Here is a 19,258-nt window from a genome sequence, read left to right as displayed (position 1 = left end):
GGTCAAACTGGACAGTCTCTACGTAAAAGAATAAATGGACACAAATCAGATGTCAAGAATTATAACATTCATAAACCAGTCGGAGAACACTTCAATCTCTCTGGTCACGCGATTACAGACATGAAAGTTTCAATTCTTCAACAAAAAACCTTCAAATCCAGACTCCAGCGAGAAACTGTTGAATTGGAATTCATTTGCAAATTGGATACAATTAACTTAGGCTTGAATAGAGACTGGGAGTAGCTAAGTCATTATGCAAGGTAACCTATTTCCCCTTGTTTTTTCCTAACCCCCCCCCCCTCCTCAGACGTTCTTGTTAAACCCTGGATTTGTGCTGGAAATGGCCCACCTTGATTATCATACACATTGTAAGGAGAGTGATCACTTTAGATAAGCTATTGCCAGCAGGAGAGTGGGGTGGGGTGAGGTATTTTTTCATGCTTTGTGTGTATAAAAGATCTTCTGCATTTTCCACAGTATGCATCCGATGAAGTGAGCTGTAGCTCATGAAAGCTTATGCTCAAATAAATTGGTTAGTCTCTAAGGTGCCACAAGTACTCCTTTTCTTTCTCCTTTAAAAAAAATCACACGTTCTATACTGTAGCAGTGTTTTTCAAACTTTGGGCAATAAACTTTAGTTTCGAAATCCATATTCAGGTGCCTAAACAGAAGTATCTTGGTTTCCAGAGGTACTGAGTAACCCCATCTCCCATGGAAATCAAGGGGACAGCACCTTTGAAATCAGGCCACTTCTATTTAGGTACCTAAATATGGATTGTGAAGGAGAGCTTTAGGCACCTTGAACGAACACTTTTGGCTTTGTGACTTGAGAGAATAGTGATGCTGCTACAAGTGAATCATCTTACTTAACAAGACACATTCTGAAGTACAGTGACTACTAAGGAAATGGGAAATAAAAGCAGTGTGAGAAATTGAAATAATTGATTCCTCATCTAAATTATGCTTTCAGGAAGCCAGGCATGGACTCTATTAATAGAAGTATTAATGCTGATCTTAATTGTTTAATCCTAATATGGATTTCTTACTAAAATGCTTTAAAACAGATTTTTGTGTTGGAAAGCATAAAGGAAGTTACCATCAAGGTGAAATTAGTAACTAGGGGCCAAATTGTGTCCTTGTGATCTTTGCATCGAGGGGTCCTCTATGCAAGGATCTCCACAGGAAAAGGGATGTATGTGTCCACCACTTGCACAGAAGTATTCCACTACTCCCCCTAAACTCCTGGAGGGCTCTGTGGGGGTAAGGAGGAGGTAATGAGCAGATCAGTCAGGGCCAGAATACTTACATCATCCCCTCCTGCAGCCAGATACATAATATTTCCCCAGTAGCTTCCTCATTGCTGTGGAATTCACAGCCAGGGACATGCTCAGGAGTGTAGGTCCAATGGACCCATAGAAGCAGGAAGCAGGAACACAGTCAGAGAGATCCTGGAGCTACTACTCAGCTTTCTGTGCCCCTATATAGGTATGGTTGTATCAGATATCTGGCTTTGTGGTCTATCATTTTCTGGAGACAGCTATTTTAACACATTGGTACAAAATGTTTCACTTGGGTAAGTAACCTGTATTCTGTGATCAGCTTTAAAATGTTAAAAACAAGGCTGGGTACATTTATAATAGCATTCTATAAGGAAGGTGTGACCAGAGAAAGCTCTTTTAAGAATTAATTTCCCAGCTATATAGACATTGGATGATACCCAGTGCATGCTTCCAATTATTTATATGGCTCCCAAATTGTGCTAAGTGCTATTATATATTATTTATTTAGATTTTAAGCTCTTCAGTTTATACTTGTACAGAGACTGGAACAACGAGGCTCCAATCTTAGTTATGTCCTCTCGGCATACTGTAATAAATAAACAAACAAACAAACAAGTGTTTCCCACTATAAGAGCGTTTCTTCAAATTATTATAAAAACACTACAAATGAAATGGAAGAACACACAGGGCAAGTTCTAAGTAAGAGAAAGGGGTAGGAGGAAGGTATGAAACAGAAGCACAAAGATTAAGTTCCACAAATACAGTAACAGGATATTTTACCTCCAAAATCAAGATGAAGCCCTTGTAGATGGCAAGCAGTGTCAGATCTTGAGCCTTGTAGGCCAACAAATGTAGAACTCCTATTAGCCACTAATTTACTGATCAACTCAAGTAACAAAGCAGCAGTTAAATTTATCCAAATGGAAAATAGAAGCTGAAAAGCCATAATCTCATTTTAATAATAATGTAACTAATTGAGTGGGGAAGACTGAAACTGGTAAAACCTAAAACAAGCAATTCAAAATGTGAATGAAAGAAGATAATCCATGTCGATTCCACTAATCTCAAATTTCACTGTATCTTTTAATAGAACCAAGAGCATGAATAAGAGGTTGTGGTTCCCACATGGGGGAAAACATGCATTACTGAGTCAAGGCATTTGCAGACAAACTGTAATATAGTGAAACACCTCAGTAATTGAGTAACACCAAAGATAACCATCTGTAGCATGTACTGTCTGGTACTTCCATGTGGCTTTTGTTCCTAAAGAATTCTGGAATGTTTCAGGTCTAAATTTATTTCTGCAGGAAACAATCAGGATTTTAACTTGAAAAACTGTTTATAAAAATCACCTTAAGATTTTTTACAAGGCTAAAGCCATTTATATTAGTAGAGTATTTTAGCTACAGATTTCTGAAACATGTTTTGAGCTTTATGAGGACTGAACTTGGCTCACTCCTCACATCTAAAGAGCTGCAGCAAAACTGCACAACACATAAAAAGTATTTTTCTTATCACGCTATAGAGACGTGTTATTTATTAGTAGAGTAAAAGACGTTATATATATTTCAATTTGTAATTTAGACACAAAACATATATATTCCATGCTATGATACAAAAATTAGACAGGTTTGAATGGAACAAACTATGCTAACTGGCTGTACACCTTTGCCCTCTTCATACTCTGTTCCTCTGCTGCCAGCCTTGTTTATGGTTTCCTCAATGAACCTCTCTCCTTCCGCTATTTATCCATCTCCATTCTTATCATTATAGTATCTGAGCAGCTAATATCCCTTCCACCCTCATTCCTTTCCATTTTTCGTTTTTCTCTCACTCGTTTTTCCTTTCCTCATCCCATTCCACTTTATGCTTGTAAACTAATCCCCCTCCCACCACTCTCCTTACCTCCACCTCTACACCAACCTCCACCAAAAAAAAATCTCTAGATTATCATTGTTCAATAGAATGATGTTCAAAATGTATCCATAGGGAACTGTGAAAGCTACATGTAGAAACTCCCTTGAGTGTGCTCAATGGAGGGCACAAAAATAACATTAATAACAAAAATAACAGTATATTCAACCATGACTACAGAGCCATAAGTACACTAATATGTATTTACAATTATGCACAGCAGGTTATGAGCATTTTGGGGACATATCAAAGTAGGTAACTGAGAAAATACTCTTAAATGCTCCACAGCTCTGCAGAGTTGTTCTGTTAGGAGCTTACAATTAGGTCTGCATATAGGTCAGACAGAAATCCATTCCAAAGCACAGAATATACATTTAAGGAGTTTGATGTGCAAAAACAAATGCACAAAAATTAAACTATTAATTATTTTCACTTGCATAAGGCACTTCAATTCCAGTTCTGAAAATATTGCCAAAGGTTTTTGCAAGCATACTTGTTTGTACTTAATGCCCTGTGTGCTAAATGTGCTCTTTGAAAAATCTTGCCAAAAAGAGCTCATAAAGTTTATTTATTTATGCATTTTATAACAGTGGACGGTTTTCATTGTCATCTACAAGCAGGTGGTGGGTTTTCTGGTTTTGCCTTACATTTAATTGGATTTTCTCTGAGAATTCCTTTCTATAAACAGCAGGTATCCAAAAATTAATTTAAAGGAAAGCATTTATTTCTACTTAATTTTTTAAAGTTTAAGGAATTTAGTGGCCTTAAATTATTTCTCTGGCAGGGATTCACCTGGAATGAACATCCCTGTAACTCTCCTCACCATCCTCCATGAGTTCACAGAAATTGTTCATCTCTAATTCACCGGGAGAGGCTATCCTTAAAACCAAAAATCTCATTTAGTATTGACTTTCTTCTTCAGTATTAGATAGTGGGATCTCAGTTCTCTAGACAGTATGATTAAAATGTTCAAAAGTGGCTTCCAATTTACAGTGCCCATCTTGAGACACCTAATTTTCAGAGGTGCTGAGAGCTCACAGTTCCAGCTGAAGTAAATGGCAAATGCAAGAGCTCAGATGGAGATGTCTGGTGCAGAGCCTCCAGAAATGATGGTCTCAAAAACTGAAGCTGCTTCTTAAAACATTGACCTAATTGATAAACTTGTATCAAATATTGAGGATGAATACAGGAGATTCTCCCCCAGTAAAATTTAAACTTGTAAAGCACTGACTTATTTATTCTTTTTTGAAGGGTGGGGAGATCAAGCAGTGAATTCCAGGTTTGATATCTAATTTGTTTGGGCAGCATACTGCTTTTTTGTATTAAGTTTACTCCTTAGCACTCCCTACTCTCCTTCTAGCCAATAAGAACAACATCTTGTTGTAAAGAATTTACATCTTCAGCTTCAGCACAATCTTTTGCTGTTTGGGATGGAGGGAAGCTAGTGTTTTGATGACCATTATGATTTTAAAGGAACTATTTTGAGACTGGCAAACTCAATAAAATCTCAGTCAACTTATGATTTCATTACATGTTTTTTGGCAATATTAGTCAGAGCTGCATTTGATGCATAGTACCACAATCCCCAAAACAAGTTCAGGAGACACCTGTTTTTTCCCCAGATTAAATTAGATCTTCCAAATGTTCTAATGAATTATTGTATATATAGAATGACTAATGTGCCATTCAAAGATGTAATTGTTTTCTTGACTTATGTGCTATATTGACAAATTATGTCAATTTTAACGAAAAAAATGAATTTCCTTACACTTATCGTAAGTCATAAGTAATAGCCTTCCTTAATTAAAAAACAAGAACACATACAAAACCAAAGCTCTTGTGTTATGTGATAAACTCCTGTATTAAAATTAAATTTAGAGTCTGGAATAATACATGTCAACAAAAGTTAGGGATCTTTGTTTTCTTTCATGTACTTACTTGTGACCCATCTCATGGGCAATGGTAAATGCGAGATTCAGACCATTGTCCTCTGCAATAATACATTTTCTTTTTTCACTGCACATTCCACTCAAATATGCTATACCTAGGAAACACAACCACCACACCAGGATTAATCATTATGAGTATTATTTATTATTTATATTTACATTATGGCCCTGGATTGCGGCCCTATTGTGCTGATGCTGAACTAACACATAGGGATGTACCTGCCCTATACTATTTATAAACGTATTAAAGACAATTCGCAATTAGTGAATTTAGCATCAATAGCATAGAAGGGAGAAGAGAAGATCAGGATAGTGACAATATCGCTCATTTACTATATAGTGTGCACAAAATTTGTTCCCAAACAATGTAATGTATTTAAATAAGGTATGATACAGTAAAATTTGAACAGCATATTGTTAAAAAAGGCAATACAAATCTGATAATTTTATCCACAAATCTGCGCAATTTTTTTTGCTAATAGACTTTAGTTTTATTTTCTGTTCTTCAGTTTCTACTCTTTCATTTTAACATTAGGACTTACTAATTTTTTAAGCACCAATATGGAGTTCAGTGCACAAGTTAGAAAGGAAGACGAGTTTTTACAGGAAACCTCAAATTCCATAAAACTATAACAATCCTTAATAGACAGCAGTCTAACCATCACATTTATCATAAATGCCAAGGACAGTATCAAGCATATGATCTAAACCCTAGGTTTTCAAAAACAGGAGCCTAAATGTTAGACACTCAAGTCCATGATTAGGCTCCTAAATAAATGATCTAATATTGCAAAATGCTGAGCACCAAGCAGCTTCATTTGACTGAGATCGTTTATTTAAGAACCTAGGATTTTAGGCTCCTATTTTTGAAGATCTTGGTTTAAGCAGTCTATTTGATTATTTACATATTCCAAATGTACAGCCTATTTCATATCGAACATCCCTTCAAAGAAATGGCGCCCTCTGGATCAACATATTTGTTGGATGTTTCTGATACAATTAAATGGCTAGAAGCATTTGGAATTTAGTCTTAATTAGCCTTCTAAATGTACATCTCATAGGATGAAGTCCAAATATTTTAACTTGTCAGCCTGAAAACAGAAAGGCCTTATCTACACTTTAGATAAGCTATTACCAGCAGGAGAGTGGGGTGGGGGAAGAGAAAACCTTTTGAAGTGATAAACACCCTTTTTTCATGATCTGTGTGTATAAAAACATCCTCACTGCAGTTTCCACAGTATGCATCCGATGAAGTGAGCTGTAGCTCACGAAAGCTTATGCTCAAATAAATTGGTTAGTCTCTAAGGTGCCACAAATATTCCTTTTCTTATTTACACTGGGAATTTTAGGCAATACCCACATCACTGCTCTGACTAGGTTTGGACAATACAGTGGTAAAATTGTCTGGGAGCTAGTCTATACTAGTGTTCCCACTAGTGTCAGCACCAATGGAGCAATGCTAGAAGAAAGGTAAGAGAATTACCTAACTTCTCACTGTAGACATAACAAAAAAGGCAACTGTGTTACACTGTGAAATGTTATTTTACATTGGGAAAGCCCTCTCTATGGGCTTTGTTTGCACAAGAAAGTGAGATGTCCCTGAAGGTTTTCCACAACATGCCTTTCTCACACCCCCACTAAATGGAACATAAATACAATGTGTTGGCTTAAAAGTAGAGAAAGCTCTCGATTCTTCTCTGGGTGTTGAAGTCTGGATGTGGCAGAAGTAGCTGGTGACTGGTTGAGGAGTTTGAGACTCCCAGCCTTTCCTGCCAGTGGGCAGAGCAGCAAAGCAAATGAGAAAAGGGAAAGAGATGACTTAGGTGACACTAAACTGGGAGGAGAGGTAGATATGCTGGAGGGCAGGGATAGGATACAGAGGGACCTAGACAAATTGGAGGATTGGGCCAAAAGAAATCTGATGAGGTTCAACAAGGACAAGTGCAGAGTCCTACACTTAGGATGGAAGAATCCAATGCACCGCTACAGACTAAGGACCGAATGGCTTGGCAGCAGTTCTTACAGTGGACCAGCAGTTCTTACAGTGGACGAGAAGCTGGATATGAGTTAACAGTGTGCCCTTGTTGCCAAGAAGGCCAATGGCATTTTGGGATGTATAAGTAGGGGCATTGCCAGCAGATCGAGGGATGTGATCGTTCCCCTCTATTTGACACTGGTGAGGCCTCATCTGGAGTACTGTGTCCAGTTTTGGGTCCCACACTACAAGAAGGACGTGAAAAAATTGGAAAGAGTCCAGCGGAGGGCAACAAAAATGATTAGGGGACTGGAACACATGAGTTATGAGGAGAGGCTGAGGGAACTGGCGATGTTTAGTCTACGGAAGAGAAGAATGAGGGGGGATTTGATAGCTGCTTTCAACTACCTGAAAGGGGGTTCCAAAGAGGATGGATCTAGACTGTTCTCAGTGGTAGCAGATGACAGAACAAGGAGTAATGGTCTCAAGTTGCAGTGGGGGAGATTTAGGTTGGATATTAGGAAAAACTTTTTCACTAGGAGGGTGGTGAAACACTGGAATGCGTTACCTAGGGAGGTGGTGGAATCTCCTTCCTTAGATATTTTTAAGGTCAGGCTTGACAAAGCCCTGGCTGGGATGATTTAATTGGGGATCAGTCCTGCTTTGAGCAGGGGGTTGGACTAGATGACCTCCTGAGGTCCCTTCCAACCCTGATATTCTATGATTCTATTCTAGGCAGCTCCTCTCCTCTAAAATTATGATGTTCCTTATATATGCTTAATGCTTCCCTCCAACACTGCTTGATCGCTATAGTTGCTAGTTCCCCTTAGTATTCTACTGGCTCTCACAGGCATGATATAGCACTGAACAGGTAAATCCTTTGATAGGTTCCATATCTATTGCAAGGAAGAAATTATAACCAGTAGCACTCATTACAAACAATAAATATCAATTTACATAACCAAGGCTTCTCTGTACACATAGTTCTTATAAATGCATTGATTACTGTTAATCTTCTAGGGTCTAACACTTGGAATGAGAAGCCTGCATTCTATTTACATTAAATTAGATTCTGATTCTAGATACAGCCAAAAGCACATATACAATTAATGCTTTATTCTTTATTAAACAAAGTTGACCTTATACATGAAAGCCACATCAAACACTAGCTACTGGATATAAATCAGCCAAACTACTAATCAAGAACTAGTTTCATGTCTTGTCCATGGTTATTAATTTAATGTGTAAGGAAAAAAACTGGCTTCGGTAAGCAGCTACTCTTGCTTCACACACACACACACACACACACACACACACTCACTCACTGCAGTTTCCTTAGGTAAAAAAGAGTTTCTTCATATATACATACATATATATATATATATATATATGTTCACTGCAGTTTCCTGTGGCTTATTAACACAGCTGGAATTGCTCCAAGGTTAAATCTACTCGAAAACCAAAAAAAAAAAAAAACAACCCAACAAACTCTGAACAATTGCTCTTTTGTTATGATTAAAGTATCCCCACAGAAACCTGTGGGCTTTCCACACAACTTCAAATTAACGAACTTTGTACTTGAAAAGTCTTACTTGAACTCAGTGATAGCATCTCATACAATTTTAAAAACACCCCAATTCCATGTCTAAGAAAAAAGCCTAGAAGAAACATTGACGGTTACATATGTCAGAACAAGAAACAGTATTGAACAGATGCATGCTTGACAGAAGATGTTAAAATTCTCTTAAGCTGTGGATGATCAAAGATGCTTTTTAGGATAATTAAATACAGAATTATTAAATGCAGTAGAACCTCACTAATTTGCAGTACAGCTATAATGAAATATCACATTTTGTGAATTAATAAGTGCACAGTCAATAAAATGGATTGTTTCAGAAAATGAATATTGTTTTCATTTTATTTTGTCTACTATTTATATGGTTAATGATATTTCATATGGTAGCAGTAAATATACTACCTTATATTTTGTGTTAAAAAAGAGTCTTAGTACAATAATACATGTCCCCAGTACAGAATCTTCTAGTGTATCTTTGGGAGGCAAACACCTCTATTATTTTGCATGTGTTTTAAAGAGTGTGGACTAGCTCTGGTAGGTAAAGTATCAAAAAGTTATCAACTGTTTTTGCCCAGTTACTAGCGGACAAGTGTCCACATCATAAAACCATGAATAAAACTAGCAGTAGTAAGTATAATTGCAGACAGTGTTCATGGTGAGACAAAGGATTCAATTAATATGGAGACTGAGGCACCCACAACCCCAGAGATCCATCCATTGGTGAAGTGTGGAAAAAAAACATGCTGCTCCCATGTTCAGTGTATAATTAAAAGCCTGAGTCATTTTTTAATAATGTTTTAATACTCCTGGTCTCATGCAATACAAAAAACTATTGGCCTGGAGTTTGGGTTGAAAGATTCTAGCAGGGGGACAAGCATCCTAAGAGAGGGAAATGTCACTCATCCTGTGCAGTAACTGTAGTTCTTTGAGATGTATGACCCTCTGGGTGCTCCAATTCAGATCATATGTGCCTCCTGAGCCTTCAATCAGAGATTTCTAGCTAGCAGTGTCCATTTGGCTCCCTCATGTGCCTTATGCCACCTCATGGCAGAAACTGAGGCTATATAGGGGTGCACTGGCCAACTGCCCTCAATTTCTTCTCTTCTCAGTTATCCCCTAGGGAACAGCTGAAGTAGAGGGAAAGGAGGATGAGTAGTCAAGCTCTAAGACACACATCTCAAAGAACTACAGTTACGGAACAGAGTGAGTAACATTTCCTTCTTCTTTGAATAGTGTCCCTATGAGTTCTCCACTTCAGCTGATTTCTGAGAAGTATCCCCAAGCAGGGGGGGGAGCTTTGGAATAGGGTTCAGAACTGAAGATAGTACCGCAGATGCAAGTGCCTCATCAAATCTGATGGCAGGGAGCAGGGAATAATGCTTTGAAAAATATATGGACAGAAGTCCAAGTAGTGTCTCTACATATCTCTGATACTGGAACATTGTTCCAAAATGCAGCAGATGTTGCCTATAATCTGCTTGAATGCATGCTCACTCAATGCAGGGAGAAGGAAGGGCTGAGCACCTGCACACTTATAACAGAAATGCAATCTAATATCCATTTCAAAAGTCATTCAACAGAAATAGGAGCTCCCTTAGCTCTACCTGCAAAGTATATGAAGAGTCTAGGCAATCTCCTAATCTGCTTAGTTTTATCCAGGTAGAAGGCCCTTCTAACATCCAGGGATAGAAATAGGATTTTTCTGAACTGTGAGGTTTCAGAAAAAAAAATACTGATACATGATATGATGTTATGTGATTAAAATATGACCATGTAGATCATTGTTGCTACCACTGTTAAATAATCACAACAAATCTTGTACAGAGTGCATCAATTAAGGTGTCAATGGAAAGTTATGGTTTGCTGAATAGGATTATCCTATTTGTATGCACATATCATTTTTGAATCTGAAGTTATGAATATTGACTATGTACCTGTATTTCAAATGTGTTTGCTCCTGTGGTATCACCCATAGGGTAATTTGCACCCAGTCTGGCCAACACATTGTGAATGGAATATTCAAGTTGATGGCTCATCAACAAACACAATGGACCATGGAAGAAGCCTATCCCCCCGACGGACTTTCATGTGAATGTTTTCACTAGAGTATAGGTAATGGCCTCTGTTATGAATCAGCGAATCATGCAAGGGCATGTGACTAAATCATGCAACCCTAAACTCCATCTTGTTACCTGTATTTTTCCACAAACTGGACTGATGGCTTTGTTTGAAACAGTGAGTTTCCCTCCACAGGGCATAAACTATAAAAGTCCCTGGAAACATTTCCATTTGGTCTCTTTCCTGATCTGATCTCTGGACTATGAACTTATACTAATGGGAGCATTCTAACCAAGGGACTGAGGAACTTCCAATGATTTTGGAGAAACCAGAGACTTAACAAATCAGCAGTTTATACTATCACTGCTTCAATCCTGATCCTAGAACCTTGAAATTACTGTACGTATTTGATTCCTTTAACCAATTTTAATTCTCACTCCTTCCTTTCTCTTTCTTTCTTTCTTTCTTTCTATAAATAAACCTTTAGTTATTAGATACTAAAGGATCGGCAACAGCGTGATTATTGGGTAAGATCTGAGTTATATATTAACCTGGGTATGTGACCTTTGGGATCAAAAGAACCCTCTGTTTGATGAAATTGGTTATAAAGAACCACTCATCATTCAGTCTACTGTCTGGGTGTTGAATTCAGAACTGGAATATGTGAGGAGGCTGCATTTCTGACTTCTTGTTAGCCAGTGTGGTGAGACAGAAGTTTACTTTTGTTGCTGGTTAGGTATATCTTATAGAAAAATAACCACCAGTTTTGGGGTGTCTCTGCCCCATTTCTCAGCAGCTTGTCCTTAATTTGGTATTCTCAGTTGTGACCCACTGAGACACACTGACATTTGGCCTACTTTTGGTGGGTTCCATGGAACCAGGTCAATTAAGCTTGATCAGAACCCCATGCTATTCAAAATTTGATATTGAGAGTTTTGGTGGTTAAAAAGTAGCTACAATGAGTAAGCAACGATCATATGAGGGTCCAGACAGAAAAACTCTGCCCACAAAAGGGATTATCCTTTAAGAAGAAATCACCTGCCGTGGATTGATTGCAGAAGCAATCAAACTCCAAGCCCTGAGAGTCTATGTCTTGAACTTGAACAAAGAAATGGAAGAGATTAATCTATTGGTCTGGCTGTTGTTACCCCTGGCCGGAATCAGTTCCCCTTTCCCTCATCCTAGATTACTTGCTGGATCTACAGACATCCGGATTATCCACCAGTTTAGTCAAGGTACACCTGGCTGCCATATCGACCTTTCATCCCCTGGTTTGTGCTCACACAGTATCATACAGAATTGTTAAAGAGTCCAGATAATCTCTTCCCCCACATCAGACACCCCACCCTGTCTTGGGATCTCAACCTAGTTCTCAACCATCTCATAAGATCTCTATTTGAACCAATGGTAACCTGCTCTGTATGTGAAATCCTGGTCTCCCTGAGGGACAGTACTGGTGGTCCATTAAATTACTGTTGATAGGCAGCCCACAGGTCCCAATGTGGCCTTTGCAGGTGTCCCTAAGGAAGTGCAGGGTGACCAGCAAGGTCTTCCCTGCGTGAAGGCCGATTCCCAAAGAGGTATGTAGGAGAACCCCTCACTGAAAATTGAGGGGACCGATTGGCAGTCCTCTTCCTCCACATCCTCCCATGGCACGGGGTTGGAGGGCAGCCACTGAGGAGAGGAGAGTTCTGTACCATGGAATGTCCACTTAGAGACTGAAGTCTCAATACCAAGAGATGCTCGGTACCAAATGACAACAGGGACTCTGGTTCATCTGACACTGAGAGATCCCTCATGTATCAGAACTCTTGTGGTTCCGAAAAGGACCTGTGTACCAACACCGTAGTCGAGGTTGCCATAGCCAGAGTTGACGTTACCAACAATGATGGGTGTACTGCAGGCATTGTAGATGTCAGGCACAGATGCTTGCTTGGTGCCAAAGGATTCTGTTTGCACAGCTGGTACCCCTGGCTGAACTGATTACATCAGTTAAAGTGGCTAGGTTAAAGTGCATGACAGCTGAACGGGATACTTGGGTGCCAGTGGCTGGGCTGAACTCGATGGTATCTTGTGCTTACCCTCCTTAGTGGTGGAGAGTATAGGTGCCCTACCAAAGCCATACTTTCTGTTCTTAGCGCTCCAAGGCTTTGTGGGCCCACCAGTACTGGAGGAACAGTCCCTGTTCTCAATAGTACCCTTGGAGACCAAGGACGTCGATGGGCACCTGGTTTTTTTTGGAGCTGACTCCTTTAAGTGAGAGACCATGCTCCTCTTTCTGAGAGTCTTCACAGTGGGCTCCAAAAACTTCCCTTTCTTTCTGTCCTTAGAACTCCAAGGCTTCCCAGGCCCCAAGGTTGATGGGGTGTTGGATCTATCCAGGGATGGATGTACTGGGGTGGAGGGTCCTCCTAACTTGGCTCAGAGGGTGGTTGCAGGGAGCCTTCCATAGCCAGTAGTCTGAGCTATCTCCCTGTCCTTTGTAGCCCTAGACTTAAGGGCCAAACAGAAGGAACACCTGTGGGAGACTTGGGGCTTCCCCAGGCAATGGACAGACTTGGAAGGTCCGTTGCTCACTGGTATAGCCTCTCAGAAAGAGAGGCAGCATTTGAAGCCTGGTGAACCAGGAATACCCTGCTAGGAGATGACAAGTCTCCTGAAGAAAAAAGAAGGCAAAAATGATCCTCTGCGCTAAAACTAACTGTACTAAACATTAACCTAAAGCTATAAACTAACTAACTTTGAGAAAAAAAGAAAAGAGAGAATGTTGAGTACACTCTAGATGGACGTGCTAGGTTTCCATTGCGGGCTGGGGCAGTAGAGGAGGAACAGACAGCAGCTCACCCATGCACCCCTGCATAGCCTCAGTGTCTGCCACAAGGAAGCCTAGGGTGTATGTGTGGGCTGAATGGTCAGTGCTAGCTAGAAATCTCCAATTGAAAGCTCAAGAGGCACATGCGGACCTGAAGTGGAGCACCCATAGTGATACTACTCGAAGAATGCAGTTTTCTTAAAACAAAATCCTAAAGTGTGTGAAAATATGCAAATGCTAAAGTCATCCAAAAAACCTCAACTTTATGCCTGTGGCAATGGCATGGGAACAGCCAGAAAATCAGAGGAAACATTATCTATCTTTTATGTGGACCTCTTTCTACTAAAATACTTATCTTAGAAACATAGGAATTTCCATACTGGTTTAGATCAGTGATCCATCTAGTTTAATACAGTGCTACTGCAGTTACTAGAATCAGATGCTTCAGAAAAAAAGGTACAAAACACCCTATAGTAGACAGGCCCCAAGCCAGCAAAGCACTTATGTATGTGCTTAACTTTGAACACATGGTCAAGGCCCTTTGACTACGTTGGGACTATTCACACATTTAAAGTAAAGTACACTCTTAAGTGCTTTGTTGGATCAAAGCCCTATAGAATTCCAAAACAAAACTAAGTTGAGACACAGTTAAGGCTGAGAGTATGCATAGGTAACTTAAGGTAAATAACGGATATAGAAATTATACCAAAACCAAGCAAGAAATTCAGAGTTAAGTTTACACTTAAATGAAAGCCAAACATGTTAAGAGATGTGCAGTTAAGGCACCAAACAACCATTAACCCTGCTTTGTAGTGAGACCATACAATCATGATTAAAGCATTTTAGTGTTTGTGGTCCCAGGTTAGATTAAACTGATTTTTAAGCCATGGAGGGTCTTGGTTCTGCCCTCCCTGCCCCATAGTATCTCTACAAGGGACAGGGACATGTCAGGAGGCTTCACATTGGCATCCTCTATTAATCCTCCAGGATGGAGGGACCAACCCTGACAACTTGGCCATCAACTCTTTAAATATCTTACTGCTGAATATAAAAGGGATTTTCTGCCCCTAAGCATGATGGTCTTCAGCAGTTACCTGCTAATATGCTTCAGGAAACACATTCCACCAACGAATCTCTATTACAGACCAGAGGCTATCAGATTGAAGCTTCCAACTATCATCAACAGTTTAGAATTTGCACCTATGTGAAACTTGGACTTAAGCTTCAAACATCTGGACAATCTGAGGAAGATAACAAGATCGCCTGGCATGTCATATTTGTAAATGGCGTAAATCGGATAAAAATTTACTGCCCCTCTTCTGAACAGTGGAAACACCTTCTGCTCTCTCTTGTTCCGTATCCCACAGTGGTATGTGGTGACTTCAATTGCCCTGATATTAATGTCCACAATGCTGCTGAGTCTCCTCATGGTGAAATGCTCCTTGATCATGCAAGTGCTGCCAATCTATCCTGCCTTTATGATCCGAAGCAGTCTCATCCACTCAGCCCTTTAGGGTACTAAGTGATCCCCAGATCTTGTTTTCATTTCTGTAGATGCTCCATTTTCCCTCTCAGCGTACATGTGGAAATTCCAACATTTCCTTTTCACAGTCATAACAGTGCTAGAGAAAGCACTGGCCATAATAAACCCAAGCAAGAAAAGGAACTTTCAGCTTGTCAATTAGGATTGCTTCAGAAAAGAATCCAACAGGCACCTCATAGTCGGGGAGTCATGGCAAATGGCTGATGATGTGAACGCTGCTTACAACTTCTTCTGTGAGACTTTAAGAGCAGCTCGAAAGTTGATTCCACATGCTTTTTGTAGAGCATCTATCTCCTGCCAGCTTGATGTCTGTGACAACCTCTATGAAAAAAAAAGACAGTGTGCTTAGCCTGAAGGGACAAAACAAGCCGCTAATATATTAAAAGAAACCGCTAATATGTAATGTTGTAGTATTAAGAGACAAGAAAGGTGTCACCAATGTGTTGAAAGTCTGGACTTCATACACTCAGGTCGTAGGGGTTTGGGCCTTCTTCATTTCCTTTAGGCAGAGGTGATCCCTAAATGCCCTACACATGCCACAACAAATGCTGTGGTATCCAACAGCCAACTATTAATCACAGAGATCATGATCTGAAGGAATTGTCTGCTATCAGAAAAATTCGGCCTGCCCCCTCAGCCGACTCCAGTTTATCCCAGCCATTCAATAGGCAGGAACTGGAATCAGTGATTTCTTTCTTAAAACCTTACAAAGCTCCTGGGCTTGAAAATATCCATGGGGAGTTCCTGCATCACATGAGCTCATCCTGTTGTGACTTTCCACTATGACCCTATGATACTTGTCTGTAATACTGTAAAGTTCCAAAGGTCTGGCGAAGGTCAGATGTAGTCGCACTCCTTAAGCCTAGAAGGATGCCAGATGACCTGAAGAACTAAAGCACAATTGCTCTGATCAGCATCACTTTTACACTGCTCAAGAAACTGGTACTTAAATTACTGTTGTCTCACAGTTACATCATGACCAGGCAGAGTTCTGACCAGGCATTAGTGCTGAAGATCAAGTGATTAAACTGACATCTCTTATTGAGGATGCTTTTGAAACAGGCAGAAGGTCAGCACTGTTTTTGTTGATCTTTCATTGGCATACGACGCAGTTTGGAACTGTGGATTAGTCCTAAAATTTTACTCAATTGTTGCACACAAGAAACATGTAAAGTTTATTATGCAGATGATTTCTAACAGAACAGTGATCATCAAGTGTGGAGATGGTTTGAGTTGCCCCCACCATATGAACAACAGACTCCCACCCCAATCTGTACTTGCTCTGATGCCCTTTAATATATACAACTGGCCTACCGACCTCCTGAGAAACTAAGTTTGTGTATGCTGAAGATGTCTGTGTGGCAACAGCCATAAGGAGCTGGATTCCAGCCTGTCATCTGACCTTGACACCTTGGCTAAATACTTTTCAAAGTGGTGAATGAAACTAAACAAGCTAAAAACAGTATCATCTTGCTCTCATCTCACAACTAGTTAGCTCATCAACAGCTGCAGGTCCTTCTGAACAAATAAGCCAATCATTTTTGAACCAGACCTTACTTATCTGGGGTGTGACGGACTCGACCAGAAGGATATAAGAGAGTAGTGGAAGGCGGGTATATCAGCCTCAGAATGAGCAGGTCCCTGTTCCCTGGATAGCCAAACAAAGGCTACTCCAAGCTAGTCAAGACACCTGATGCCAATTTAACCAGTTAAGGTCATTAGGCTAATGCCGGCACCTGACCTCAGTTAACGGGCAAAGGGTCAGTTAAGGCCGTTAGGCTGCCAATGGAGACAGCTGGACCCAATTAAGGTCCCACTTATACTGCATAAAAGGTCTCCTTTCCAGCTCTCTAAAGAGAAACCCAGGTGAAAGGAGCTAGAGGAGAGGAAGCATTGCTGAACCTTGAGGTAAGGGTGAAGCTAGGAAAAGGGACCACGGGGAAGTGGTCCAGGGAATCAAAGCAGCGTCAGTGGTGAAGGGAAAGCCGCCAACAGCTGCTACTATTAGGGTCCTTGGGCTAGAACCTGGAGTAGAGAGTGGGATCAGGTCCCCCCGTGCTCAACAGCAGGGGTCAGCAACCTTTTAGAAGTGGTGTGCTGAGTCTTCATTTATTCACTTTAATTTAAGGTTTTGTGTGCCAATACTACATTTTAATGTTTTTTTAAGAAGGTCTCTCTATAAGTTTATATATTATATAACTAAACTATTGTTGTATGTAAACAAGGTTTTCAAAATGTTTAAGAAGCTTCATTTAAAATTAAATTAAAATGCTAATTTTACACTGCTGGCCTGCTCAGCCCACTGCCGGCCTGGGGTTCCATTCACCTAGGCCGGCAGTGGGCTGAGCAGGGCCTGCGGCCCGGACCCTGGCTGGCAAGGGGCCGGCAGCCAGGACCCCCAGACCAGCAGTGGGCTGAGTGGCTCAGACCGCTGCCGGTCTGGGGTTCCATCCGCCGGCTCCCGCCAGCCAGGGTCCTGGCTGCTGGCCCCACTCAGCCCGCTGCCAGTCTGGGGTCCCAGCCCTGTCCACATAGAGTAGGTACCTACTTTCTCCCTGGTTCTGGCCCATTCTCTTCCTCTCTCTGCACTGAGATGAGGGTGGGAGTGCACTGAGAAGAGGGCTGGGAGTGAAGGAGCAGGCTGGGGTGCAGGGTCTGGCCAGGAGCTAGAATGAGGGAGGGGGCTCAGCGTTGGGCAGACAGTTTGGGTGTGGAGTGCTTACCTGGGCAGCTCCCATTTGGTGCGAGCGGTGCAGGTGGGAATATGGGTGTGTGCAGGAGCTTCTGTTTGGTGCTCAAGGTGGGGGTGGGGATGTGGATGTGGGGAGTGCAAGAGTCAGGGCATGGGGTGTGGGGGGTATGTGGGGGGGGTGCAGAAGTCAGGGCTGAGGTTGTGGGGGGTGCAGGGGTGAGGGCACAGGGCTGAGGGGTGTGGGGGGGTTCATGGATCAGGGCAGAGGGCTGGGGGTGTGTGAGGGAGGTGCAGGGGTCAGGACTGGGGGTGTGGAGGGTTCAGTGTCAGGGCAGAGGGCTGGGGGTGTGCGAGGGGGGTGCAGGGGTCAGGGCAGAGGGCTGGAGGTGTGGGCTGGGGTCGTGGGGGTGCTCCCAGCCCCCTGCCCTGAGCGGCTCACGGCAGGGGGCTGGAGGGGATATGCCGATTTCACCCCCTTCCCTAAGGTCCCCGGAGCAGAGGGCGCGCTGTGGCTCCGCTTTTCCCTCTTCCCCCTCCGTAGCAAGGGCCATCAGCTGATCGGCCGCAGGAAGGGAGAGAAGGAGGGGCAGGAACCCTGCATGCTGGGGGAAGAGGCGGGGGAGGGGAAAGCTTGCCTGCCCTGCAAGGAGAGAGCAGTGGGCGGAGAAGAGTGGGCCAGGCTGGGCAGGATTTTTAATTGCACGCTGCTGTCCCTGGCAGACAGCAGTGTGCCATTAAAAATTGTCTCATGTGCCGTCTTTGGCACGCGTGCCATAGGTTGCCGACCCCTGCTCTACAGAGATCCCCTTGAGAGGGGAACCAGACTTGGTCCAGGCAGGAGGCCAAACTGCGCCTCCCACCACCCATACTGACCTGTAATGAAAGTAGCTCAATAAGCTGTGACCTTTGCCACTATTCTGAAAAAGGGAGGTCATATTGAGGGCCTTAGCAAGCTTCTGAGGCCACTGAATCCGCCTGGAAGTGTGGGACCCACCAATACAGGCTTGGAGCTTTGTCACAGGGTATAAAGCTTGACCAATCCCTGCCCTTTTGACAACACATCAAGAAGATACATGCTAAAATCCAACTGAGTGTCACACTCCCTCCACAGGTTTACCAGCAACTAATTGGGTGCTGACCTGCAACCTCACGGGCATTCGCCAATGCCAAATACTGCATGGCAGGATAGGGCTCCAGTCATCACTGTGGCAAGTTGGACTCAACAACCATCACTGGCGCAATGCAGACAATTCCAATCTCCACCCTTTTGGTCCTGGCCGGCATTTCTACCCCAGCGATTAAGTGTGAAGGCAGGGCTCTGGCCACATTATTGTGCACAGCTAATTATCACAACAGCTTACCTGTACAATTTTGTCTTAAAGATGCATTAAAAATGCAGGCTAAATACAAGATACTCCTTTTCTGAAACAGTTGTGCCTCTCAGACAGTACATCAGACA

The 19,258-nt window shown here is 41.8% G+C and overlaps 1 protein-coding gene across 1 annotated transcript in view; it reads right to left on the bottom strand.

Moving 5' to 3' along the window:
* ADAMTS19 (ADAM metallopeptidase with thrombospondin type 1 motif 19) overlaps positions 1 to 19,258 on the bottom strand; it is a 274,632-nt gene that overhangs the window by 122,749 nt on the left and 132,625 nt on the right. The window contains exon 8 of the mRNA XM_048851712.2: positions 5,133 to 5,238. Coding sequence (XP_048707669.2) covers positions 5,133 to 5,238 — 106 coding nt within the window. The remainder of the gene's footprint in view (positions 1 to 5,132; positions 5,239 to 19,258) is intronic.

The sequence above is a fragment of the Caretta caretta genome, chromosome 5, assembly GCF_965140235.1.
Source record: "Caretta caretta isolate rCarCar2 chromosome 5, rCarCar1.hap1, whole genome shotgun sequence".
Lineage (NCBI taxonomy): Eukaryota > Metazoa > Chordata > Testudines > Cheloniidae > Caretta > Caretta caretta.
This window is presented reverse-complemented; position numbering and strand designations above follow the sequence as displayed.